We start from the raw sequence: 15416 nt of genomic DNA, 5'->3' as shown, positions 1-15416 counted from the left end.
TGAAGGACCAAAAGATGCTACTGGCAGAAAGCACCATTACTCGAGAAACAGAGCAGAACCTCGGATCCCCCATCAGTTCTCTACCTCAGCAATGTTATACAGGGGGAGACATCAAGCCAAGGACAGGCACCTCTTCATGAAGGGGGGGGGGGGGGGGGGGAAGAGAAGAGAAATCTGTCTGAATCCTGGAGCTGTTCCTTTATGTTAATGGAGGAGGGACTAGCTGGGGAGCCAATCTAGAGTCACCCAGTCATGAGAAAACAAGCTTACTGGCTTTCCCCGAGCCATAAAATACTGCTTCACTACACTATCCGAGCACATAATCCAGCATATTTCAATGCAGTACAATATTCTCCTGGTGTCCTGGATAACCTTCCTCTCTTAACCAACACCAAAAAAAAATCCAGAATATATGGACATATGTACATTCATACAGCAGCTTTAACATAACAAAACTTCCAAGCTGTAATGTATGCACCTGTGAGTATGTTCACAGGTTTGTAGAGCTGTTGACCATTATTTGAAGGGGCTACTACTCAAATTCTGGTTGCACTTCAGTCCCACACTGCTGATCTTTGGACACCCTGTGCGGAGGGGAGCGGGCAGGTCGGAAGGCATCCTCTTAGGACTGCTCCTGGGCACGGCCCGGTCCAGGCAGCGGCCGGTTGAGGGGGCCGTTCAGCCCGACTGCCTGCCTCTCTTCCGTGGTTACATCCGAGCCAGGGTGTCCCTGGAGATGGAGCATGCGGTGTCCACCGGTACGCTCGCGGCCTTCCGCCAGAGGAACTGGAGTGCATCATCACCCCCGGCAACTAAATTTGAATTTGAATTGAAATCTAAATGTTAATTTGTTTAATTTGCCGGTTTTAGTGCTTCACCCCCCCCCCCACCCCCCCCTTTTAGCCAGGGGGCACTTGTATAATTTGTGTTTCTAGTGCCCTAAACCCGCCCCCCCCCAAAAAAAACAAAAAAAAGGGGCACTCGAAAAGTTTTTGGAGTGTGCCCCCCCCCACCCTTTAATCAGGGGGCACGTGATTATTTGTTATACAACAAAAGAGTTGTAGAGCTGTTGAGTTGAGTGGCTTAGCCGGTCACATGATGTTCACAAGACTCAATAAAACCCCAGCCAGTTGGATTCAGGGAATCCCCGATGAGGCAGACGGTTGTGAGCCTAGTGGATGAACTGGTAATGTGTAGTGTGATCGTTAAACCAACTAGTTCTTAATAGCAATGTGTTGCTATGAATTCTTAAGCAAAGAACCTATGAAGCAAATACATTGCACAAGGTGCATCACAGAGTAGAAAAAAATGGACTCGAAGTCAAAGGAGATATATGAAGAGGTTAGGAGCTTCGTTTTAAAAAGGAGAAAAGGGAAGCAGAGGGGGGGGGGGGGGGGAGAATTTCAGAGCATGGGACGCAGGTGGCGGAAGTCACGGCTGCCGAGGGTGGGGCGAAGATGCAGGACTGGGGGGAGGGCGCGCGTGTTTCACAAGAAGCCAGAATCACAAGAACTGAGTGTTTTAGGGGTGGGCAGGGGTGTATCACTGGAGGTGATAGATAGGGAACAGCGGGAGCATGGAGAACAGGACCAAGCAAGGGCAGTCCACTGATCTGAATAATGGAGGGAAAGCATTAGAAGAGCGTGGTGTAGAGCAGCATGGTGTGGTTGACAGTATCAATAGCTGCAGAAATCAAAAGGAGGGCTAACCCACCACGGTCACAGCCAGAGAACTGTTTGTGACTATGGTCAGTCCTATGGGAGGAGCGGAAACCTGATTGGAGAGATTCAAATAGAGGGTTGCAGGAGAGATGATATTCAAATAGAGAGTTGCAGGAGAGATGAAGAGATATCTGGGAAGCAACATGTTCAAGGACTTCGAAATGGAGGTTGGAAATGGGAAATGTTGCAGGAGGGGCTTTGAAGAGGAAGTGATGATCACATTTTTGGAAGGAAGGCTGGAGTGCCTGAGGAGGGGGAACCATTTACAATATCAGCTAACATGGGGGGCCAGGAAATGACTATCTCCAACAAACGATAGTCGAACCGCCACCCCATGACATTCAATGGCATTACCATCGGCAAATCCCCCACTTGGGGGGGGGGGGAAAGAGGTCACCACTGATCAGAAACTTAACTGGACCAGCCACATAAATACTGTGGCAACAAGAGCAGGTCAGAGGCTGGGTATTCTGTGACGAGTGTCTCACCTCCTGACTCCCAAAGCCTTTCCATCATCTACAAGGCACAAGTCAGGAATGTGATGGAATACTCTCCACTTGCCTGGATGAGTGCAGCTCCAACAACACTCAAGAAGCTCGACACAATCCGGACAAAGCAGCCCACTTGATTGGCACCCCATCCACCACCTTCAACATTCACTCCCTCCACCACCAGCGCACCGTGGCTGCAGTGTGTACCATCTACAAGATGCACTGCAGCAACTCGCCAAGGCTTCTTCGGCAGCACCTCCCAAACCCGCAACCTCTACCACCTAGAAGGACAAGGGCAGCAGGCGCATGGGAACACCATTGCCTGCAAGTTCCCCTCCAAGTTACACACCACCCTGACTTGGAAGTATATCGCCATTCCTTCACCGTCACTGGGTCAAATTCTTGGAATTCCCTCCCTAACAGCATTGTGGGAGTGCCTTCACCACATGGACTGCAGCAATTCAAGATTTTACTATGGACAAGGGCATCAAAGATGGAGGTATGGGGGAATGGTTGAGCAAATTGACAGCTGCAGGGGTATTATGGTGAATGGAAAGCCAAAGTCAAGGGAGTTCTGACAGTTCAGTTGTAAGTGACTTATGGAGAAAGATCCCCCCTCCCCAAAGAGATGACACAAAGGGAAGTGGGCTCAGAAGGTAGTAGGGTATTCAGGTATGACAGATACAAGGAAGTGGTTGGAGATGGCCTCGTCAGTGATTTAGACCACGGGAAATGGCACAGTTGAAGTGTGGCTCTGAATATGGGTAGGAGATTTAAGAAGGATAGGAGGGAAGTGAATTCCAAGGAAAGGCAGCAACAGGTGGTTGAAACAAGCATTTGAAAGGAGAGGTGAAAGATGTAGAATAAGTTGAGGTGCTCAAAGGAGAAGGAAGTCAGAGGAGTGGGGTGGGGGGGGGGGGGTGAGGCCATGGTGTGATGGGTGATGTGGTTCAAAGCACCACCAGGTAGGGAGGATTCAGCAAGTGGCAAGATGATGCCACCATGAGCCAAGTATCAGTCAAAGCCAAGATGTCAATGCAATTATTCACAAATAGGTTGTAGATGGCAAGGGCCTTGTTCGCAAGTGAACAGACAATCTGGAGGGAAATGCGAAGAGAGGCAGTGATTGCTGATCCGATGACAGACTCCAGGGAAGCTGTGGTGGGTGTGTTGGGCAGGACAGGAAGGAGGTTGGTAACGTTGGCCCAATGGGAAGGTTAATGAGAGGATGATGGGGCAGCTGGGGCTGCTGCTTGTAAGGGGACAGCAATGGGTGCCTTTGTAAAATGCTGAGGGGAACACAAGAGGGTAGCCATGGGCTTATTCAAGCCTGAGATTGCAGCAAGAATGGGTGAAAAGTACCCGAGAGGGGAGAAATGTGTCATGTCCAGGCGACAGGAAGGAGGGAAGAGCCCACGAGGCGAAGATAAAAAGAGAGAGAAGTAATGGGCGGGAGCTGCAGTCAAAATGCTCACGTGAATGGATACAGCGTATTGGGTTATATACACTTGACAGAGAATAGGAGAGATAGGTATTGGTTGCAAACAGAGGACAGGGAGATATGAAACAGTTAAAGGCAATGGCTCTGTGATTACATGAATTGAGTTTGGAGTGCTCATTAACTCAGGTCCAGATTCCAAGTTAGTTATGAATCACAGAATGGTTCCAGCACAGGAGGCCATTTGGCCCATCCTGCTTTCTGCAGGAGCATTTCAGTTAGTCCCACTCCCCTGTCTTTTCCCCATAGCTCTGCAATTTTTTTTCTCCTGCAGGCACTTGTCCAATTCCTTTTTGAAAGCAGTAATTGAGTCTGGCTCCACCACTCTTTCAGGCAATGAATTTCAGATCCTAACCACTTGCTGCCTAAAAAGGTTTTTCCTTATATCATCTTTGGTTCTTCTGTCAATCAACTTAAATCTGTGTCCTCTGCTTCTCGACCCTTCCACCAATGGGAACAGTTTCTCTCTATCTACTCTGTCCAGACCCCTCATGATTTTGAACACCTCAATCAAATCTCCTCTCAACCTTCTCTGCTCAGAGAACAACCCCAGCTTCTCCAGTCTATCCACGTAACTGAAGTCACTTATCCCTGGAACCATTCTTGTACATCTTTTCTGCACCCTCTCGAAGGCCTTCACATCCTTCCTAAAGTGCTGTGCCCAGAATTGGACACAATACTGCAGTTGAGGCCGAACCAGTGTTTTATACAGGCTCATCATAACTTCCTTGCTTTTGTACTCTCTGCCTCTACTGATGAAGCCCAGGATCCCGTAAGCTTTTTTAACCGCTTTCTCAACCTTCAAAATTAACTAATTGGGACAGCCAGAGGATGTGAAAGGTGCTATATAAATGCAGGTTTGTTCTTTATATGTACTCAGCAGTTCATGTAAGAAATGTGGTAAAGGAAATGAGTGGTGCCCTCATGCTTGTCCTTTACAGCAACACTTAAAATCAATGTGTTTGTTGTGCTGGTTGAGATGAGCAATGAGAACAGCGGCAGGGTGTTAGCAGTGACACGGTGTGCTGCAAGGCCTTATATTCTACAGTCAGCAACACTGCTACACGACCCCAACTTCCTCCACACTAACGGGTCAAGAGGTCAGGAGTTCTCTGTGCGCATATCTTTCAATCTGTCAGTGTTGGGAGTTAATGAGTTTTGTTTCATTAGTCAAGACTTCCACTTCAGGAAATGCACAATATCTCAGGAATTAACCTTGCTGCTGCACTTTGCCTGCTTCCCAAAGCCTTTCTGCACCAGGTCTGGGGCAGTGCTAGACTCGTTCTTCAGTCAATTCGCCACGCTCTTTACAAATACTTTCAAATTTAACCTGGCCGTTTCTCCCTGCCAAGACCACTGCCAAATTTAAAACACTGGCCCAGGATCCCGCCCCCTCTCAAAGGACAGTCAGATCCGGAATCACATGCCATCATTTTCTTCATTGTAGGTTTGAAAATGAAACCTCCTGCTGCCTCCCTTCCCCATCCCCCCAAATCCTCTTGCAACACACAGAGGAAGCAATGCAGAGTGAGCGCCAGCCCAGCAATACCTCGACACAGGGCAAATCAGTTTTATTTTAATAAAGGGGTATTTGTTAAGATTGGTTTCCTCCTCCAGAGGTTTGCACTGAGAAGGACAAGATGGGTGCAGCACACTTCTCCCTTCCCCCCCCCCCCCCCCCCTCCGCCCCTCCGCCCCAGTGAACAGCCAACCAGTAACTCATGACCTCTGCAACTTTGACAATCTTCCTGCTCTACACCTCCTCCAGCTGGGATTGTCCCCATCGTTTCCTGGTTCACGCTCTCCGCTGGTTGGGATGATCTGCACACTCTCACTGCTCAGCATCCTCCTCTGGCTGAGACAGTGTCCACCTCCTCTCCCCCTGCTCAGGATAGTCTCCATCTCCACTACCCTGCTCTCCTCCTGGCTGGGACAGTGTCCACCTTCTCTCCCCCTGCTCAGGATAGTCTCCATCTCCACTACCCTGCTCTCCTCCTGGCTGGGACAGTGTCCACACCTCCTCTCCCCCTGCTCTCCCCTGGCTGGGACCGTATCCACCTCCTCTCCCCCTGCTCTCCTCCTGGCTGGGACAGTGTCCACACCTCCTCTCCCCCTGCTCTCCCCTGGCTGGGACCGTATCCACCTCCTCTCCCCCTGCTCTCCCCTGGCTGGGACCGTATCCACCTCCTCTCCCCCTGCTCTCCTCCTGGCTGGGTCAGTCTCCACCTCCTCTCCCCCTGCTCTCCCCTGGCTGGGTCAGTCTCCACCTCCTCTCCCCTGGCTGGGTCAGTCTCCACCTTCTCTCCCCCTGCTGGGACCATGTACACCCCTCTCCCAATGCCATTCTCTGGCCAAGACAGTCTCTACCTCCTCTCCCCATGCTCTCCCCTGGCTGGGATAGTCTCGATCTCCTCTCCCCTGGCTGGGACCATGTACACCACCTCTCCCAATGCCATTCTCTGCCTCCTCAGACACACTCTCCACCAGCTGAGATGCTCTGCATCTGCTCATCTCTCCACAACCTTCTCCAGACAAGATAGACTGAAGCATAGTAAGTGCCTACTGATGCTACCATGTGATTACTCAATGTGTTTAACAAAGGTCTATCTGGCGAATGTGACTGTTGTATATCTATCTGTTCAGACTAATGCACACTGCAACTCACCAAATTGAGTATTTCAGCATTAAAAACAATAAAATTAAAGTCTTATCAAGATATCACCATCACAATATGCAAAACCCCAATCTTTCCAGATTATATTCATATACTTCATCCCAGTCTTGGTCATAACACCGGCTGTTTAATGTGGCCTGTTCTTGCCTCGATTACAGGCCAACAAAGAGTATGCACCATCTAAACAAGGCTGTCATCCCATCCTGGCTGAATTTTGTTTAAACCATTTGCTTCTCTCCTGAAAATGTTGCCAGCCCTCTGATTACTCATCCAAGTGACCATTTTTCAATGTGGAAACCTGAACAGCAAGTGGTGGGAGAATATGAACAAAGTGGGAGGGTGTGTGCTGAAGAGGGAAATCTCAAGCGAACCTAGTCGTGTCCTCTTCGGACAGCCACAAAGGTCACATTTTCTAAGTAGGAGTCACTGAATAGTGACCGGGGGCACAAACCCTGGCTGATTTAACCCTATGTAATGCAAGGGGGCTGAAATTAAACATGGCGCCCCTATCAATGTCAATCTGAGATCAGCAAACTCAGTGGAGGCTGGGAACCTTCCGATCTCTTCGACTCAGTACTGTACCAGGTGGCGTCATTAGCGACAGCATCAGGGGAGCACTATCATGCATTCTTATAGAAATAAAGACTTGCATTAATATAGCATCTTTCACGACCAAACATCCCAAAGCGTTTACAGCCAATGAAGTACTTCTGGAGTGTAGATTCTTATTACAATAACCTGCAGGTATTCAGATTCCTAGAAACCAAGCTCCCCAAATAACCTGCGTCACAGTACAACACAAAGTTGAGCCCTGTGGCATCACAGTGTCACTTCCAAATGATGAAACACTTCCCTACTGGCTCCCAGTCAGGGTGCAAGGGGAAGGGGACAGAGAATCCCAACACTTCATACAGGACTTCAGATCACAAACAATGAAACAGTTCCTTCTCAATTGGTTTTACCAAACCCAGTTTGTAATAACAATGAGATTTTGCAGAATTTTCATTCGATTGCCTCACCTTTTGTACCACTCTCACACTGTGCCAGGGAGCTGCTGCATTAAATTGGATGGAACACTCATCGTAACAGAAAAATATGGCAGACCTCCCACAACAAAATCCCTACAATTCCATCATCTAGCAGCAATAACCGAATTCAATGGCGCAAGTTTACCGCAGGTTGCTTCAGACTAGGACTGTTAGCAATCTGGCCTCAGCCTGCGGCAGGTGAAGCTCTGCCATTTCATGGTCACAGTTAGGATCCATCTTCTAGTCCACTGTTATCTCATTAAGATTAGACCTCTCAAATTAGCCTGCTGCGCACTGACCGAAAGTACAAGGCTTTATCTACATCAGACGTGAGAGCTTGACCAACTGTATAATCAAATATTTGATCTATGGAGGATCTGAACAGGTCGAAGAAAAATGGTTAAACAGCAGAAACCCAAAAACATAAGAATTAGGAGCAGTCGGCCACAAAGCCCCTCGAGCCTGCTCTGCCATTCAAGATCATGACTGATCTTCCACCTCAACTCCACTTTCCTGCCCGATCCCGATATCCCTTGATTCCCCAAGAGTAAAAAAAAAACCTATCTACCTCAGCCTTGAATGTACTCAACATCCACGACCTTCTGGGGTGGAGAATTTCGAAGATTCTCTGAGTGAAAAAATGCCTCCTTATCTCAATCTTAAATGGCCGACCCCTTTACCCTGAGACTATGCCTCCTCATTCTAGACTCTCCAGCCAGGGGAAACACCCTCTCAGCATCTACCCTGTCAATCCCCTTTAGAATCTTGTATGTTTTAATGAGATCACCTCACAAAGTAGTGGAAAGTAGAGAAAAGTTTGGTGGCTGTGATGGCAAAACATGGCTTCCATTTCGCAAAATTGCTTCATAGAAAGGTTCACTGCCTTTTGGTTGTACAAGCTCTTCAGCATGATGGAGAGTGGGGATGGGGGGAAAAGGGCCACTGACCAGTAACAGGGGGGGACACAGCTACAGAACAGCCCATAAGAAGTTAAATATTGGGGTACAATTGGGAATGTTTGCTTGGTGAGGAACATAGGAACATAAGAATTAGGAGCCGGCCACTCGAGCCTGCTCCGCCATTCAATGAGATCATGGCTGATCTGCTACCTCAAGTCCATTTTCCTGCACTGTCCCCATATGCCTAGATTCCCTTAATATCCAAAAATCTATCGATCTCTGTCTTGAATATACTCAAAGACTGAGCCTCCACAGCCCTCTGGAGTGGAGAATTCCAAAGATTCACCAGCCTCTGAGTGAAGAGGTTTCTCCTCACCTCAGTCATAAATGGCCGACCCCTTATTCTGAGACTGTGATCCCTGGTTCGAGACTCCCCAGCCAGAGGAAACATCCTCCCTGCATCTACCCTGTCAAGCCCTGTAAGAATTTTGTATGTTTCAATGAGATCACCTCTCATTCTTCTAAATTCTAGAGAATATAGGCCTAGTCTGCTCAATCTCTCCTCATAGGGCAATCTCCCTACCCCAGGAAACAGTCTGGTGAACCTTCGTTGCACTCCCTCTATGGCAAGTACATCCTTCCTTGGGTAAGGAGACCAAAACTGTACACAATACTGTACACAACACAGTCCAGGATGGATTTTATCCTGTCTGTGCCATTATTAGATCATGCTCATCAACAAAGATCAACAACCTCCAGAAAGTAACAATTGGGAAAACAAGCTCTGAGCAAAACTTAAAGCAAAATATTAAATATAATAAATATTCAGAGACACGGTGCTTTGCTCTGCAACAATGTAACATGTGCTGCATACTAACATCATGGCAGTGTGAAAAGTTGAATTCAGTTCAACAAAAAAATGGAAATAAATAGCTGGCATCAGTAAAAGTGACCATGAAGCTGTCGGACTGTCGTTAAAAAACCTAACTGGTTCACTCATGTCCCTTAGGGAAAGAAACCTGCCGCCCTTACCCGGCCTGGCATTTAAATGACTCCAGTCCCACACCACCGTGCTCGACTCTTAATTGCCCCCTGAAGTGGTCAAGCTACCGTCATGCCTTAAAAGGTTAGAAACGCGGACCGCAGTGGTTCAAGAAGGCTGCCCACCACCACCTATTTAGGGTAAGAAGGGATGGGCAATAAATGCCAGCCTCGCCAGCGACGTCCACATCCTTAGAATGGAAACAATAAACCAGTGGCACACTCACCCTTTATATCCCGATGTACAATCATGTTACTGTGCAAGTAGGACACTCCCTCCAGAATCTGCCTGGTATATTTTCGGGTCACATTTTCCGTCAGTGCTCCGTATGCTTTTAGTTGGTCTTTTACTGAACCCTGGAAGAACAGGAACATGATCAGTGAAACAGGACCAATGATTTTTGAATTCGGGAGGATTGTTCCAAACTAACTATAAAACTAATATACAGCTACAGGCAACATCAACTAGTAGCTGGTAACGTTGTAGTGGCCATGTCTGATACTTATATTTATACTTATATTTATATAGTCCCTTTAACATAGAGAAACATCCCAAGGCGCTTCACAGGAGAATTATAAGACAAAGAATTCACAGGATTATTATAGACAAGAAATATGACACCGTGCCACACTCGGAGAAATTAGGGTAGATAAAAGAAGTAGGTTTTAAGGAGCGTCTTAAAGGGGGAAAGAGAGATAGAGAGGCGGAGAGGTTTAGGGAGGGAGTTCCAGAGCTTAGGGCCCAAACAACAGAAGGCATGACCACCGATGGTTGAGCGATTATAATCAGGGATGCTCAAGAGGGCAGAGTTAGGAGCGCAGATATCTCGCGGGGGATTGTGGGGGCTGGAGGAGATTACAGAGATAAGGAGTGTCGAGGCCATGAAGAGATTTGAAAAAAAAGTGAAAATTTTGAAATCGAGACGTCACTTAGCCGGGAGCCAATGTAGATCAGAGAGCATAGGGGTGATGCGAGTTAGGACACAGGTAGTTGAGTTTTGTACAGGTTAATATTAAACACACCACTCACGTCTAACCATTTCACATTCCTTCCACTCTTTCAGTGTCATCTTGGCACATTTTCATTGAGTAATTCCATGGAAACGGGGAGTGGAGCAAATATTAACTGATCAACGAGGGGCAAGACAAATTTAAAGAATCAAAGTTATAAAAGTGGCAGATTTCTTCTTCTGTATCAAAATGAGAGTTGTGAAAAGAAAGACTTGCGTGTATGTACCACCTTTCACGACCGTAGGACGCCCCAAAGTGTTTTACAGCTAATGACGTACTTTTGAAGTGCAGTCACTGTTGTAATGTAGGAAACGTGGCAGCCAATTTGCATACAGCAAGGTCCCACAAACAGCATTGAAATAATGACCAGATAATATGTTTTACTGACGCTGGTTGAGGGATAAATATTAGTCAGGACACAGGGAAGAACCCCCCCTGCCTCCCCCCGCTCTTATATAGGATTATATAGGATATACAGCCCAACCAGTCCACGCTGGTGTTCATGCTCCACTCGAGCCTCCTCTGGTCTTTCCTCATCTATCAGTATAACCCTCTATTCCCTTCCCCCTCATAGGCTTGTCTAACTGCCCCTTAAATACATCTATAATATTCGCTTCAACCACTCCCTGTGGTAGCGAGTTCCACATCACTTCTTCTGAATTCCCTATTGGATTTCCTGGTGACTATCTTATATTGATGGCCTCTAGTTATGCTCTTCCCCACAAGTGGAACATTCTCTCTGTATCCACTCTATCAAAACCTTTCATAATTTTAAAGACTTCTATTTGGTTACCCATCAGCCTTCTCTTTTAAAGAGGAAAAAAAGGACACCCACAGGCTGTACATCGTTTCCTGATAGGTATACCCGTGCATTTCTGGTATCATCCTTGTAAATCTTTTTTGCACCCTCTCCAGTGCCTCTATATCCTTTTTATAATATGGCGACCAGAACTGTACACAGTACTCCAAAGTGTGGTCTAACCAAGGCTCGATACAAGTTCAGCATAACTTCCCTACTTTTCAATTCTATCTCTCTAGAAATACACCCTAGTGCTTGGTTTGCTTTTTTCTATAGCTAACCCGTGTCGCAACTTTTAGTGATGTGTGTATTTGCTCCTCTGCCACATTTAGATTTGTATTTTCCAAGTAGGTGACCTCCCTATTTTTCTTACCAAAATGTAATACCTCATATTTATCGGTGTTGAACTTCATTTACCAATTATATGCCCATTCTGCAAGTTTATTAATGTCTTTCTGTAATTTGTTGCAGTCTTCCTCAGTATTGATTATCCCCCAATTTGGTGCCATCTGCAAATTTTGAAATTGTTATTGATTCCAAAGTCTAAATCGTTAATGTAAATTGTGAACAACAGTGGTCCCAGCACTGATCCTTGTGGAACACCACTACCCACCTTCTGCCCCTGTGAATAACTACCCTTTACCCCTACTCTCTGCTTTCTGTCTTGAAGCCAGCTAGCGATCCATTCTGCTACTTGTCCCCTGTCTCCGCATCCTCTGACCTTATTCATTAGTGTATTATCGGGTAACTTATTGAAGGCCCTTAACAAAAATCTAGATAAATTACATCTACTGCATTACCCTTGTCTACTCTCTCTGTTACCTCTTCAAAAACTTCAATGAGGTTGATCAAGCAAGACTTTCCCTTTTGAAATCCATGCTGACTATTCATTATTGTATTTTTGGTTTCTAGATGTTCTTCTATTTTCTTCATCAGCAAGGATTCTGTTATTTTTCCTACTACCACTGGTCTATAGTTCCCTGGACATGTTTGAATTCCATTTTTAAATATAGGTATTACGTTAGCTATCAACTAGTCATCTGTCACTACACCTTTTTCTAACAAATTACTGAATATGTGTCCCTAGATTCTTTTAATATATCTCCTCTTATTATTTTAAAATGCAATGATCTCATTTCTAATATCATCTGTCATGTCCACCTGTTCGGTTTCGCTAGAAAACAGTGAAGCAAAGTAATTATTTAGTATTTCTGCCATCTCTCCATCACAGCCTGTGGTATTATCCTGTCCATCCCTCAGTGGTCCTAGTCCCATCACGACCTTCCTTTATTTATGTGCCTGTAAAATATTTTACTCTTTTGTTTTATGTTCCTTGATAATTTAATTTCATTGTTCTTCTTTGCCTTCCGAATTGTTTTTTTGACTTCTCTCCTAATTTCTTCGTATTTTCCCTTGTCGTGGTTTCCCCTGCTGTCCATGTACTTAGTGTATGGCTCTTTCCTTACACTTAATTTTCCCTTACATCTTTATTCATCCATGGTGTCTCATTAGTGTTTAGCTTGTTATTTTTTTCGTGGAATATATTTTTCTTGGACTCTGCTGAACACCGTTTTAAATGTTTCCCATTGCTGTTGTTTGCCAATATTTTCGCAGGTTCTACTCTCAGCCCCTCAAAATCAGCTTTTCTCCAATCTATTACCTTGGTCTTCGTCATACTTATGTCCTCGCAATGATTATCTTTTGGTCACTATTACCTAGATGTTCGCCTACTTTTACTTTTTTTATCTGCTCTGGGTCATTCCTCATTCCCAGATCCAATGGTGAATCCTCCCTTGTTGGGCTGCTTACATATTGGGTTGCAAAGGAGTCCTGTACACATTGTAGGAACTCCATTCCCTTAACCTACCTCTTCTCTCCAATTAATAGCGGAGTAGTTGAAATCCTCCATTATTATTATTCTGGGGGCCCAAAATTCATTGACATACCGCCCACTTACCACTGAAAAATATAAGTTTTGTCAAAAAACAGGTACATACCGCCGACCGGAAGATTCATGAGTGACATAACGCCGGGTGGTCTGCACACTGCCCACCCATGTAGAACCGCCCATGACATACCGCCAAAACTGCATACCGTCCTGGAGAAGATGCTTTTAAGTGGATCTTAAGTGGGCGGTATGGACACAGAGCTCACAGAAGTGTGGCATGTTTGATATTACACCGATTTTTATAGTTCTCCAGTTTGATGTATTTTTAAATGGATTGGTTTTCTAGTAATTTCTCGTGTTAGCCAATAATAATGTAGTTTGAATAGCAATATAACCACTTTGTGTGTGTTCTTATTTTATAAATGGTCTAATAAAGCTTTCTTTACTCCTTTATTAATGAACTATAATAAAATTTTTATTAGTCTCTCACCCCCCAGTCTCTTCCCCCCGCCCCCACCCCACAGCGATCTCTCTCCCTCCAGTCTCACTCACTCCCCAGTCGCTCCCCCACAGCGATCTCTCTCCCTCCAGTCTCACTCACTCCCCAGTCTCTCCCCCACAGCGATCTCTCTCCCTCCAGTCTCACTCACTCCCCAGTCTCTCCCGCACAGCGATCTCTCTCCCTCCAGTCTCTCACTCCCCAGTCTCTCCCTCACAGTGATCTCTCTCCTCGACCCCTCCCCCCGCCCCCACCCCACAGCGATCTCTCTCCCTCCAGTCTCCCTCACTCCCCATTCTCTCCCCCACAGCGATCTCTCTCCCTCCAGTCTCACTTACTCCCCAGTCTCTCCCCCACAGTGATTTCTCTCCTCGACCCCTCCCCCCGCCCCCACCCCACAGCGATCTCTCTCCCTCCAGTCTCACTCACTCCCCATTCTCTCCCCCACAGCGATCTCTCTCCCTCCAGTCTCACTTACTCCCCAGTCTCTCCCCCACAGCGATCTCTCTCCCTCCAGTCTCACTCACTCCCCAGTCTCTCCCCCACAGCGATCTCTCTCCCTCCAGTCTCACTCACTCCCCATTCTCTCCCCCACAGCGATCTCTCTCCCTCCAGTCTCACTCACTCCCCAGTCTCTCCCCCACAGTGATCTCTCTCCCTCCAGTCTCACTCACTCCCCAGTCTCTCCCCCACAGTGATTTCTCTCCTCGACCCCTCCCCCCCCCCCACCCCAGAGATCTCAGGCCGGCAGTCTCTGGCCTCATCGGTGCTTCTCGGAGGGGGCGGAGCTTGACAGCCGCGCACGCACAACTCGGGAGCCGACGATTCCCGAGTCGGAAGGCCTCCTCCACCCGCTGCACTCCGCTCCCGCCGAGAAAAGCGGGATGAATCTCCTGCCCACTCGGACCCAGCGGTACTGGGCGGTAAAAAAGCAAGCACCGCCCGGGTATCGCCGAACAACGGGCAAAACTTGGCTTTCATCAATTTTGCCCCCAATGTGTTTTTACCCATTTCCCTAGTTTGTTTGTATATTTCTTTCCACACCATCCTTCCACTATGAGGTGGTCTGTAGACTATACCCACGAGTGTGATTGACCCTTTATTATCTTTTATTTCTATCCATATGGATTCTATTTCTGTCCTGCTGATAGTTGCGTCACTGTTTTCTGCTACCATTATGTTATTCCTAAAAAGTACAGCTACTCCACCTCCCCCTATCCCCCCTTTATCTTTTCTAAATATGTTATACTTCACAATGTTTAATTCTCAGTCCTGATTTTTCTGTAGCCATGTCTCGGTAATCCCTACTACGTCTGGTTCCTCGCAACGTAATATTGCATCCAGCTCCCCTGTTTTGTTACGGACACATAAGAACATAAGAATTAGGAACAGAGTAGGCCATCTAGCCCCTCGAGCATGCTCCGCCACTCAACAAGATCATGGCTGATCTGGCCGTGGACTCAGCTCCACTTACCCGCCCGCTCCCCATAACCCTTAATTCCCTTATTGGTTAAAAATCTATCTCTGTGATTTGAATACATTCAATGAGCTAGCCTCAACTGCTTCCCTGGGCAGAGATTTCCACAGATTCACAACCCTCAGAGAAGAAATTCCTTCTCAACTCGGTTTTAAATTGGCTCCCCCATATTTTGAGGCTGTGCCCCCTAGTTCTCGTCTCCCCGACCAGTGGAAACAACCTCTCTGCCTCTATCCTGTCTATCCCTTTCATTATTTTAAATGTTTCTATAAGATCACTCCTCATCCTTCTGAACTCCAATGAGTAAAGACCCAGTTTACTCAATCTATCATCATAAGGTAACCCCCTCATCTCCGGAATCAGCCAAGTGAATCGTCTCTGTACCCCCTC

At 46.7% G+C, this 15416-nt stretch overlaps 1 protein-coding gene across 3 annotated transcripts in view; it reads right to left on the bottom strand.

The window, feature by feature from the left end:
* Nucleotides 1-15416, bottom strand: part of map3k3 (mitogen-activated protein kinase kinase kinase 3) — a 170075-nt gene that overhangs the window by 15700 nt on the left and 138959 nt on the right. For all 3 annotated transcript variants that reach the window (XM_070864088.1, XM_070864090.1, XM_070864091.1), the window contains exon 15: nucleotides 9580-9709. In XM_070864088.1, the coding sequence (XP_070720189.1) occupies nucleotides 9580-9709 (130 nt within the window). The remainder of the gene's footprint in view (nucleotides 1-9579; nucleotides 9710-15416) is intronic.

The sequence above is a fragment of the Pristiophorus japonicus genome, chromosome 21 (assembly GCF_044704955.1).
Source record: "Pristiophorus japonicus isolate sPriJap1 chromosome 21, sPriJap1.hap1, whole genome shotgun sequence".
Lineage (NCBI taxonomy): Eukaryota > Metazoa > Chordata > Chondrichthyes > Pristiophoridae > Pristiophorus > Pristiophorus japonicus.
This window is presented reverse-complemented; position numbering and strand designations above follow the sequence as displayed.